Below are 12466 nucleotides of genomic sequence, written 5' to 3'. Positions count from 1 at the left end.
ATGGCCAAGATGTTCAAATGTTCATAAATGACCAGCATGGTCGAATAATAGTAAGGCAGAACAGTTGAAACTGGAGCAGCAGCATGGCCAGGTGGACTGGGGACAGCAAGGAGTCATCATGTCAGGTAGTCCTGGGGCATGGTCCTAGGGCTCAGGTCAGTTGAAACTGGAGCAGCAGCATGGCCAGGTGGACTGGGGACAGCAAGGAGTCGTCATGTCAGGTAGTCCTGGGGCATGGTCCTAGGGCTCAGGTCCTCCGAGAGAGAGAAAGAAAGAAGGAGAGAATTAGAGAACGCACACTTAGATTCACACAGGACACCGAATAGGACAGGAGAAGTACTCCAGATATAACAAACTGACCCCAGCCCCCGACGCAAACTACTGCAGCATAAATAATGTCAATGAGATAACATTTATTTCTCCAGGTTAGTGTCATTGAGAACATCTATTTATCCAGGTTAGTGTCATTGAGAACATCTATTTATCCAGGTTAGTGTCATTGAGAACATCTATTTATCCAGGTTAGTGTCATTGAGATAACATTTATTTATCCAGGTTAGTGTCATTGAGATAACATTTATTTATCCAGGTTAGTGTCATTGAGATAACATCTATTTATCCAGGTTAGTGTCATTGAGATAACATCTATTTATCCAGGTTAGTGTCATTGAGATAACATCTATTTATCCAGGTTAGTGTCATTGAGATAACATTTATTTATCCAGGTTAGTGTCATTGAGATAACATTTAGTTATCCAGGTTAGTGTCATTGAGAACATCTATTTATCCAGGTTAGTGTCATTGAGAACATCTATTTATCCAGGTTAGTGTCATTGAGAACATATATTTATCCAGGTTAGTGTCATTGAGAACATCTATTTATCCAGGTTAGTGTCATTGAGATAACATCTATTTCTCCAGGTTAGTGTCAATGAGATAACATTTATTTATCCAGGTTAGTGTCATTGAGAACATCTATTTATCCAGGTTAGTGTCATTGAGAACATCTATTTATCCAGGTTAGTGTCATTGAGAACATCTATTTATCCAGGTTGGTGTCATTTAGAACATCTATTTATCCAGGTTAGTGTCATTGAGAACATTTATTTATCCAGGTTAGTGTCATTGAGAACATCTATTTATCCAGGTTAGTGTCATTGAGAACATCTATTTATCCAGGTTAGTGTCAATGAGATAACGTTTATTTATCCAGGTTAGTGTCATTGAGAACATCTATTTATCCAGGTTAGTGTCATTGAGAACATCTATTTATCCAGGTTAGTGTCATTGAGAACATCTATTTATCCAGGTTAGTGTCATTGACAACATTTATTTATCCAGGTTAGTGTCATTGAGAACATCTATTTATCCAGGTTAGTGTCAATGAGATAACATTTATTTCTCCAGGTTAGTGTCATTGAGAACATCTATTTATCCAGGTTAGTGTCATTGAGAACATCTAGTTATCCAGGTTAGTGTCATTGAGAACATTTATTTCTCCAGGTTAGTGTCATTGAGAACATCTATTTATCCAGGTTAGTGTCAAAGAGAACATCTATTTATCCATGTTAGTGTCATTGAGATAACATTTATTTCTCCAGGTTAGTGTCATTGAGATAACATCTATTTATCCAGGTTAGTGTCATTGAGATAACATCTATTTATCCAGGTTAGTGTCATTGAGAACATCTATTTATCCAGGTTAGTGTCAATGAGATAACATTTATTTATCCAGGTTAGTGTCATTGAGAACATCTATTTATCCAGGTTAGTGTCATTGAGAACATTTATTTATCCAGGTTAGTGTCATCGAGAACATCTATTTATCCAGGTTAGTGTCATTGAAATAACATTTATTTCTCCAGGTTAGTTCTCCAGTTAGTCATTGAGATAACATCTATTTATCCAAGGTTAGTGTCATTGAGATAACATCTATTTATCCAGGTTAGTGTCATTCAGAACATTTATTTATCCAGGTTAGTGTCATTGAGAACATCTATTTATCCAGGTTAGTGTCATTGAGAACATCTATTTATCCAGGTTAGTGTCAATGAGATAATGTTTATTTATCCAGGTTAGAGTCATTGAGAACATCTATTTATCCAGGTTAGTGTCATTGAGAACATCTATTTATCCAGGTTAGTGTCATTGAGAACATCTATTTATCCAGGTTAGTGTCATTGAGAACATTTATTTCTCCAGGTTAGTGTCATTGAGAACATCTATTTATCCAGGTTAGTGTCAATGAGATAACATTTATTTCTCCAGGTTAGTGTCATTGAGAACATCTATTTATCCAGGTTAGTGTCATTGAGAACATTTATTTCTCCAGGTTAGTGTCATTGAGAACATCTATTTATCCAGGTTAGTGTCAATGAGATAACATTTATTTCTCCAGGTTAGTGTCATTGAGAACATCTATTTATCCAGGTTAGTGTCATTGAGAACATGTATTTCTCCAGGTTAGTGTCATTGAGATAACATTTATTTCTCCAGGTTAGTGTCATTGAGAACATCTATTTATCCAGGTTAGTGTCATTGAGATAACATTTATTTATCCAGGTTAGTGTCAATGAGATAACATTTATTTATCCAGGTTAGTGTCAATGAGATAACATTTATTTCTCCAGGTTAGTGTCATTGAGAACATCTATTTATCCAGGTTAGTGTCATTGAGAACATCTATTTATCCAGGTTAGTGTCAATGAGATAATGTTTATTTATCCAGGTTAGTGTCATTGAGAACATCTATTTATCCAGGTTAGTGTCATTGAGAACATCTATTTATCCAGGTTAGTGTCATTGAGAACATCTATTTATCCAGGTTAGTGTCATTGAGAACATTTATTTCTCCAGGTTAGTGTCATTGAGAACATCTATTTATCCAGGTTAGTGTCAATGAGATAACATTTATTTCTCCAGGTTAGTGTCATTGAGAACATCTATTTATCCAGGTTAGTGTCATTGAGAACATTTATTTCTCCAGGTTAGTGTCATTGAGAACATCTATTTATCCAGGTTAGTGTCATTGAGAACATGTATTTCTCCAGGTTAGTGTCATTGAGATAACATTTATTTCTCCAGGTTAGTGTCATTGAGAACATCTATTTATCCAGGTTAGTGTCATTGAGATAACATTTATTTATCCAGGTTAGTGTCAATGAGATAACATTTATTTCTCCAGGTTAGTGTCATTGAGAACATTTATTTATCCAGGTTAGTGTCATTGAGAACATCTATTTATCCAGGTTAGTGTCATTGAGAACATCTATTTATCCAGGTTAGTGTCAATGAGATAATGTTTATTTATCCAGGTTAGTGTCATTGAGAACATCTATTTATCCAGGTTAGTGTCATTGAGAACATCTATTTCTCCAGGTTAGTGTCATTGAGAACATCTATTTATCCAGGTTAGTGTCATTGAGAACATTTATTTCTCCAGGTTAGTGTCATTGAGAACATCTATTTATCCAGGTTAGTGTCAATGAGATAACATTTATTTCTCCAGGTTAGTGTCATTGAGAACATCTATTTATCCAGGTTAGTGTCATTGAGAACATTTATTTCTCCAGGTTAGTGTCATTGAGAACATCTATTTATCCAGGTTAGTGTCAATGAGATAACATTTATTTCTCCAGGTTAGTGTCATTGAGAACATCTATTTATCCAGGTTAGTGTCATTGAGAACATGTATTTCTCCAGGTTAGTGTCATTGAGATAACATTTATTTCTCCAGGTTAGTGTCATTGAGAACATCTATTTATCCAGGTTAGTGTCATTGAGATAACATTTATTTATCCAGGTTAGTGTCAATGAGATAACATTTATTTCTCCAGGTTAGTGTCATTGAGAACATTTATTTATCCAGGTTAGTGTCATTGAGAACATCTATTTATCCAGGTTAGTGTCAATGAGATAACATTTATTTCTCCAGGTTAGTGTCATTGAGAACATCTATTTATCCAGGTTAGTGTCATTGAGAACATTTATTTATCCAGGTTAGTGTCATTGAGAACATCTATTTATCCAGGTTAGTGTCAATGAGATAACATCTATTTCTCCAGGTTAGTGTCATTGAGATAACATTTATTTCTCCAGGTTAGTGTCATTGAGAACATCTATTTATCCAGGTTAGTGTAATTGAGAACATCTATTTATCCAGGTTAGTGTCATTGAGAACATTTATTTCTCCAGGTTAGTGTCATTGAGAACAACTATTTATCCAGGTTAGTGTCATTGAGAACATCTATTTATCCAGGTTAGTGTCATTGAGAACATCTATTTATCCAGGTTAGTGTCATTGAGAACATCTATTTATCCAGGTTAGTGTCATTGAGATAACATCTATTTCTCCAGGTTAGTGTCATTGAGATAACATTTATTTCTCCAGGTTAGTGTCATTGAGAACATCTATTTATCCAGGTTAGTGTAATTGAGAACATCTATTTATCCAGGTTAGTGTCATTGAGAACATTTATTTCTCCAGGTTAGTGTCATTGAGAACAACTATTTATCCAGGTTAGTGTCATTGAGAACATCTATTTATCCAGGTTAGTGTCATTGAGAACATCTATTTATCCAGGTTAGTGTCATTGAGAACATCTATTTATCCAGGTTAGTGTCATTGAGAACATTTATTTATCCAGGTTAGTGTCATTGAGAACATCTATTTATCCAGGTTAGTGTCAATGAGATAACATCTATTTCTCCAGGTTAGTGTCATTGAGATAACATTTATTTCTCCAGGTTAGTGTCATTGAGAACATCTATTTATCCAGGTTAGTGTAATTGAGAACATCTATTTATCCAGGTTAGTGTCATTGAGAACATTTATTTCTCCAGGTTAGTGTCATTGAGAACAACTATTTATCCAGGTTAGTGTCATTGAGAACATCTATTTATCCAGGTTAGTGTCATTGAGAACATCTATTTATCCAGGTTAGTGTCATTGAGAACATCTATTTATCCAGGTTAGTGTCATTGAGATAACATCTATTTCTCCAGGTTAGTGTCATTGAGATAACATTTATTTCTCCAGGTTAGTGTCATTGAGAACATCTATTTATCCAGGTTAGTGTAATTGAGAACATCTATTTATCCAGGTTAGTGTCATTGAGAACATCTATTTATCCAGGTTAGTGTCAATGAGATAACATTTATTTCTCCAGGTTAGTGTCATTGAGAACATCTATTTATCCAGGTTAGTGTAATTGAGAACATCTATTTATCCAGGTTAGTGTCATTGAGAACATCTATTTATCCAGGTTAGTGTCAATGAGATAACATCTATTTATCCAGGTTAGTGTCATTGAGAACATTTATTTCTCCAGGTTAGTGTCATTGAGAACATATATTTATCCAGGTTAGTGTCATTGAGAACATCTATTTATCCAGGTTAGTGTCATTGGGAACATCTATTTATCCAGGTTAGTGTCATTGAGAACATCTATTTATCCAGGTTAGTGTCATTGAGAACATCTATTTATCCAGGTTAGTGTCATTGAGAACATCTATTTATCCAGGTTAGTGTCATTGAGAACATCTATTTATCCAGGTTAGTGTCATTGGGAACATCTATTTATCCAGGTTAGTGTCATTGAGAACATCTATTTATCCAGGTTAGTGTCATTGAGAACATCTATTTATCCAGGTTAGTGTCATTGGGAACATCTATTTATCCAGGTTAGTGTCATTGAGAACATCTATTTATCCAGGTTAGTGTCATTGAGAACATCTATTTATCCAGGTTAGTGTCATTGAGAACATCTATTTATCCAGGTTAGTGTCATTGAGAACATCTATTTATCCAGGTTAGTGTCATTGGGATAACATATATTTATCAAGAGAGGCCTGGTCCAATCAAGACGGCAGCATAGCGGGGAACAATGTTTAAGACAAATATCAGACATACCGTAACAATTTACTGACAAAGACACCCCCATTTTTTGTTGTTGTTGATGTAGACACACATTAATTTCAATTACAGAAACATATTAATCGTCATAGATCAAAAAATCATAAAGGAAGGGCTCTGTGCTCTTAGTCTCACAAGTCAGACCATTGTTTCTGAAATATTACATGTAGCAGAACTGCAAGACTGTAAATTGAGGCTAGTGTCTACCTCGGGTGCTGTGTATGAGTATTCTTGGAGGTAGCTAGCTAGACAGAAAGAATGAGAGAAGCTACAGGAAATGGATGGCGTCATTCTCAAAGCAATTATGACCCTGGTTTCCTGGGTCTGAGCAGGATGATAGTGACCAGTTGCTTTGTGGGTGGCAACTGACTGAGTTGGAGCTGTACTCGTAACTGTGCTGTGAGCTCTGTGGTCTATGTATTGTAGCTCAGCTAATCTAATATACTCCACGTTAGAGTTATATGAAGTCTGAACCTGCCAACGTCCCACTAGCATTCCAACTCTGGGACTGTATCCTAAATGGCTCCCTATTTCCTATGGGACCTGGTCAAAAGTAGTGCACTATATAGGGAATAGGGTGCCATTTCGGACGTACAGTTTGAGTGGAATACGAATCGTTTCCTTTTATGAATGATGTGTGAGACAGACGGTCGTATTAGTCAAGTTCCTACGGCATACTGTAGGTAGGTGTGCTCATATTGAAAATCACAGGAGGAGGTTGGTGGCACCTTAATTTGGGGAGAATGGGCTTGTTCGAATGATTGGAGTGAAATAGATGGAATGGTATCAAATACATCAAACACGTGGTTTCTAGGTGTTTAATGCCATTCCATTGGTTCCATTACGGCCATTATTATTAGCCGTTCTCCCCTCAGCAGATCCTGTGATTGAAATTGGTTCATAGCACATCTAAAACTAACATGTTGAAAATGCATCGATCTGCACAATTATTATTATTACTTTTTGTTTCATTTTAAGGCTTAAATCAGGAAACTTCCACAATGATGAATCTATGTAATAACATTTGATTCAATAATGTGATGTTAGGTTCTAATCTATTACGGTCACGTGTGGCTCAGTTGGTAGAGCATGGTGCTTGCAACAGCAGGGTTGTAGGTTCAACTCCTGTGGGGGACCTGCATGAAGAAAATGTATGCACTCGCTACTGTAAGTCTCTCTTGATAAGAGTGTCTGCTAAATGATGAAAATATAATCAGATACAGGTGGAGATTGACAAAACTAAAAACCAGATTTATTCACCCACCTGGATGCTTCAGCTGAATAGCAAAGTCACACAGTTCTTCATATATAAAGGGAAATGGCCCAGGAAGGACTGTATGGCTCTTCCTCTGCATCCTGATATTTTCACTTCGACGTTGACTGCATTCTCCCCATTTCGTACAGAAACTAGAACTTGCTGAACAGTAACTCAACCGCGACTTTGTCCTAAACCAGACAGATGCATTCCATCCACTTGTGCAAAACATGTTTATACAATACTTACTTGCACGACAGAGACCATCTCCTTCTGTACTGTCCCATTTGTCTATTTGTAACACATACTGTAAGTTCAACCTAGCCCCTAACAAGATGACTACTACTGATAAGCTAGTTGTCCTGGGAAAAGGGCTCAGCCCACACGGATTCTCAACAGTGTTGTTTGAGAATCCTTTTTGATGAGGTTTCCCCTCTTAAAGATTCTCAGTTTCAACCTTTTCCTCAGAATGAAGATTGATAAGTCATTGCTGTTTCCACGTAGAATCATCGAGCTGACAGAAGCTCTGGGCATAGACTGTCAAAGACAATTTATTCTTCCTTGCAAAAACACTTTTATTACTGGGTGAATTTCCCTGATGCTCCAGGCCACAAGTACGATACATTAATAGAGTTGAATGTTGTTGCTTGGGCAATGTCTGCATTTGCTGCCCTGATATTCCTTAACGTTTAAAAATATATATAAAAAACAATTCCGTCATGTCAAATCCAAATATCAATCTGATTTCTTGACTTGTCAGAGGAGAAATGAATGTGCTGGGAAATGTTCACAGATCAACATAGTCAGTTCAGACAGAGAAAGCAGCACAGCCTCAGAGATGCGAATAAGCTACCAGGAGAAAACTGTTGCGCTTCAGCAGAAGTGACACGCATGAAGACCTACCGACAGGGAGAATAATGGAACTAAACCAACATGAATTGCACGTCTGCCATCATTTTCTTGTATTGCATTGTATCGCATTAAGTAGGAATTAGTAAGAAGATTGGTTTGTCTTGCCATGGGCAGTGTGTGTACCATATCTGCAAACATTAAGAAGAAAGAAGATATGTCTTGCCTAGTTATTTTCATAGGATGGCAAGAGATTGGCTATAATCGTGTGGTGGGGCGAGTAATTCTTTCTTGTCTACTTGTAGGATGTTTGGCTAGCACAAAGGAACGATATATCCACACTATTGCTAGGAAAACGGCTATAGTTTGAAGTTTGAAATGTTACCATGATAGGAGTACCCTAATGACTCATCCGGGCACACCGGGACAGAAAAGACAACCTCTGCCTGCAGGGATTTCATTATTATTATTATATTTTTCTTAATATAATTATTTTTTATTATTATTATTATTTAATTTTTTATCAATAAACAAACATATACATAAGAACAACAATTTACAGATGAACACAAACAATCACTAAATCTCATCTACCCAGACCCACATGCTCATACCCCCATTCCTAATGCCTGCATTATTATTTGGCATTTGGCCTTAAATTGTATCCATTTGTTTTTATTTCGTCGTCGCCCATGCATTTAGAATATTTTCATCATGAATAATTAGATTTTTCCATTGTGTTAATGATGGCGGATTGATTTCCACTTTTTTAGTATATGTTTTTTCAAGATGGGTGATGAAGAGAATCATCCAGCCCATTTGGTATCTCACTAAACCTCCATATGCCATGTCTTGAAATATGCAGACAGATGGATTAAAAGTAAGTTTACATTGTAATATTTCTGAACGCCAACTTTCTGGCTCCGCCCAAAACTTCCTGACTTTTTTTCTTCTTCGTTATCTTCTGTCTTCGTTATAGTCTGTCTTTGTTATCTTCTGTCTTCGTTATAGTCTGTCTTCGTTATAGTCTGTCTTCGTTATCTTCTGTCTTCGTTATAGTCTGTCTTCGTTATAGTCTGTCTTCGTTATCTTCTGTCTTCGTTATAGTCTGTCTTCGTTATCTTCTGTCTTCTTTATAGTCTGTCTTCGTTATAGTCTGTTTTCTTCATCTTCTGTCTTCGTTATCTTCTGTCTTCGTTATAGTCTGTCTTCGTTATCTTCTTTATAGTCTGTCTTCGTTATCTTCTGTCTTCGTTATCTTCTGTCTTCGTTATAGTCTGTTTTCTTCATCTTCTGTCTTCGTTATCTTCTGTCTTCGTTATCTTCTGTCTTCGTTATAGTCTGTTTTCTTCATCTTCTCTCTTCGTTATCTTCTGTCTTCGTTATCTTCAGTCGTCGTTATCTTCTGTCTTCGTTATCTTCTGTCTTCGTTATCTTCTGTCTTCGTTATCTTCTGTCTTCCTTATCTTCTCTCTTCGTTATCTTCTGTCTTCGTTATCTTCTGTCTTCGTTATCTTCTGTCTTTGTTATCTTCTGTCTTCATTATCTTCTGTCTTCGTTATCTTCTGTCTTCGTTATCTTCTGTCTTAGTTATCTTCTGTCTTAGTTATCTTCTGTATTCATTGTCTTATGTGTCTTCACACACACTTCCCACATCGTGCTCAGGGTCATCTCCATTTCCTCTAAGTTTCCCCTGGTAATTAATATGTGTGGAATCACAGAGATTAAAGGAAGAGATGTGTAAAACAGTAGAATGGGATCAGGAGGCAGAGGCAGTGAAGTCGGTAATCTCACCTGTATGTATACAGTATATGAATGTACGCACAACCCCCACAGGCCCCACTCAAGCATGAAGCCCAGAGTATAGCTCTGAATGACAATGGACCTCTGCATTAAGCCTTAGAATAATTCATGAGAGGGTCTCAGGGTTTTTACTATTAGAGATGGATGCCCTTTTACCTAGCCTTCTACTCTGTGCTGTAGAGGGTATTGATTGTGCTATTGGATTTTGGGAAAAACAGTTTTCCTCTTGGCAGGGAGATTTGAATCTAATGCCATGGATCTCACTTCTCTATGTGTCCATTGACCTCGATGACAGAGAGGGAGGATTTCATTCACTTTTAAACAATTGTAGTTATTTTGTTAAAGGCATAGGAAGATACTCAGGCAAAATGTCCTCTGTGAATATGGTCTCACATTCTATTGAATGATAATGGATTGTGTGATTCCTGAAGAAGACCCTTTGTTCTTTGCTCGGCCCCAGAGAGTGCAGATTCTGTTTGAAAACTTCAAACATGCATCCTTCTTTCTCATCTGCCTTCTGATAAGCTTGAGCAATGTGGTGTGTATCGTGCATTCACTTGTCCAATGCTGTTAGCCACAACATTTCAGGGCAAGGAAAGAAGGAAGCATGCATTTTTTAATGTTGCCTGTGTGAACCCTGACCTCACTGTACTATACCCCCCCAGCCTCTGAGGATGCACTGTAACTGCTGTGCCCTGGTGTCCAGCTCGGGCCACCTTACTGGCAGCAACCGAGGAGACGAAATTGACCGCACAGAATGCGTCATCCGCATGAACAATGCCCCGAACGGAAACAATTTCAAACAGGATGTGGGCCGGCGCACTAGCCTGCGCGTCATCGCTCACTCCAGCGTGCAGAGGGTGCTGCAGAGACGGCAGGAGCTGCTCAACACCAACCAGGACTCTGTCTTCCTCTTCTGGGGACCCACCAGCTCCATGCGGCGCGACGGCAAGGGCAGGGTCTTCAACAACCTGCGTCTGATCAACCAGCTGCTTCCCAGGCTCAAGGTCTACGTCATCTCCCCCCTCAAGATGCTGGAGTTTGACGATCTCTTCAAAAATGAAACTGGAAAAGACAGGTAGGATTTTGACATTTTGACCATTGGGTCAATAATGTCATTGGGTTTTAACTGGCTGGCTGTCCAATTCTGGTCTAGGATGACATCTGAAGAAGACAGGCACTGTGTTTGAGAACTTGAATCAGGATTTGCCAGGGAAGCCAAATGCATTGTTATCAGAGCTCCTGAGCATACATATTCTAATACACAGTTTAATACACATATATTATAATACACCTTCTAATACATATATTATACTATACATTTTAATACACATACATATTCTAATACACAGTTTAATACACATATATTATAATACACCTTCTAATACATATATTATACTATACATTTTAATACACATGCATATTCTATACACCTTCTAATACATATATTATACTATACATTTTAATACACATGCATATTCTAATAAACATTTCTAATACACATTTTAATACACATATATATTATAATACACATTTCAATACACATATATATTATAATACACATTTCAATACACATATATATTATAATACACATTTTAATACACATATATATTATAATACACATTTTAATACACATATATATTATAATACACATTAATACACATATATAGTATAATACACATTTTAATACACATATATAATATAATGCATATTTTAATGCACATGCATATTCTAATACATATTTTAATACACATACAGAATGAAATACACATATTAACACACATATATTGTATAATTCACATTTTAATACACATACATATAATACCAATTTTAATACACATTCATATTCTAATACACATTTTAATACACACATATTTTAATGCACATTTTAATACACATACATATTCTAATACACATACAGTTAAAGTCGGAGTTTACATACACTTAGGTTTGAGTTTATTTTATTTTTACAGGGACAGTGCCAATTAATCGGCAGCAGGGTAGCCTAGTGGTTAGAGCGTTGGACTAGTAACCGGAAGGTAATCGGAAGGTTGCAAGTTCAAACCCCAAGCTGACAAGGTATGAATCTGTTGTTCTGCCCCTGAACAGGCAGTTAACCCACTAGGCCGTCATTGAAAATAAGAATTTGTTCTTAACTGACTTGCCTGGTTAAATAAAGATAAAATATATAATCAACGATTCAGTAAAAGTGTCGGTTTTAGCCAGCCGGCTAATTTTCAACCGCAGTCCCTGGGCAGGTTATTTAAAAACAATTACAATATAGACAATCATTGAGCAGTGAGCACACTCAGAGCAACATAGGACAAGCAAGACGTAGCATACAGACAGAGCAACATAGAACAAAAAGCAGCAAGACAAAATTCATAAAAGCAACTAAGTGTTTCCACACCTCACAAGCTACAGACAACATGGAAAGCGGCAAGGGATTATGTTCACAAATCTGATTGACCTTTAGCCATGTCTTCATGCATTTTGTGGAAGTGTGTCTGATGGCAGTGTATTCCAGACATGGGAAGCTCTCACAGAGAAAGCGGATTTACTAAAGGTGCTTTTCCTTAAGGGAAACAGTGACGATGGCTATTGGGCTTCCTATCAAGCACTTTGAGAGCCTGTTTTTAGACAGA

At 36.8% G+C, this 12466-nt stretch overlaps 1 protein-coding gene and 1 long non-coding RNA gene across 4 annotated transcripts in view; both read left to right on the top strand.

Annotated features, from left to right (window-relative positions):
- LOC118371896 (alpha-N-acetylgalactosaminide alpha-2,6-sialyltransferase 5-like) overlaps positions 1-12466 on the top strand; it is a 45703-nt gene that overhangs the window by 20216 nt on the left and 13021 nt on the right. For all 3 annotated transcript variants that reach the window (XM_035757542.2, XM_035757543.2, XM_035757541.2), the window contains one exon: positions 10487-10899. In XM_035757542.2, the coding sequence (XP_035613435.2) occupies positions 10487-10899 (413 nt within the window). The remainder of the gene's footprint in view (positions 1-10486; positions 10900-12466) is intronic.
- Positions 2641-5872, top strand: LOC127910659 (uncharacterized). The gene is made up of 3 exons (XR_008075645.1): positions 2641-2856; positions 5331-5522; positions 5811-5872. It is a non-coding gene; the product is annotated as an uncharacterized LOC127910659 (long non-coding RNA).

Source organism: Oncorhynchus keta, chromosome 22 (genome assembly GCF_023373465.1).
Source record: "Oncorhynchus keta strain PuntledgeMale-10-30-2019 chromosome 22, Oket_V2, whole genome shotgun sequence".
NCBI lineage: Eukaryota > Metazoa > Chordata > Actinopteri > Salmoniformes > Salmonidae > Oncorhynchus > Oncorhynchus keta.
The sequence above is the reverse complement of the archived record's forward strand: the minus strand, read 5'-3'. Positions and strand labels throughout refer to the sequence as shown.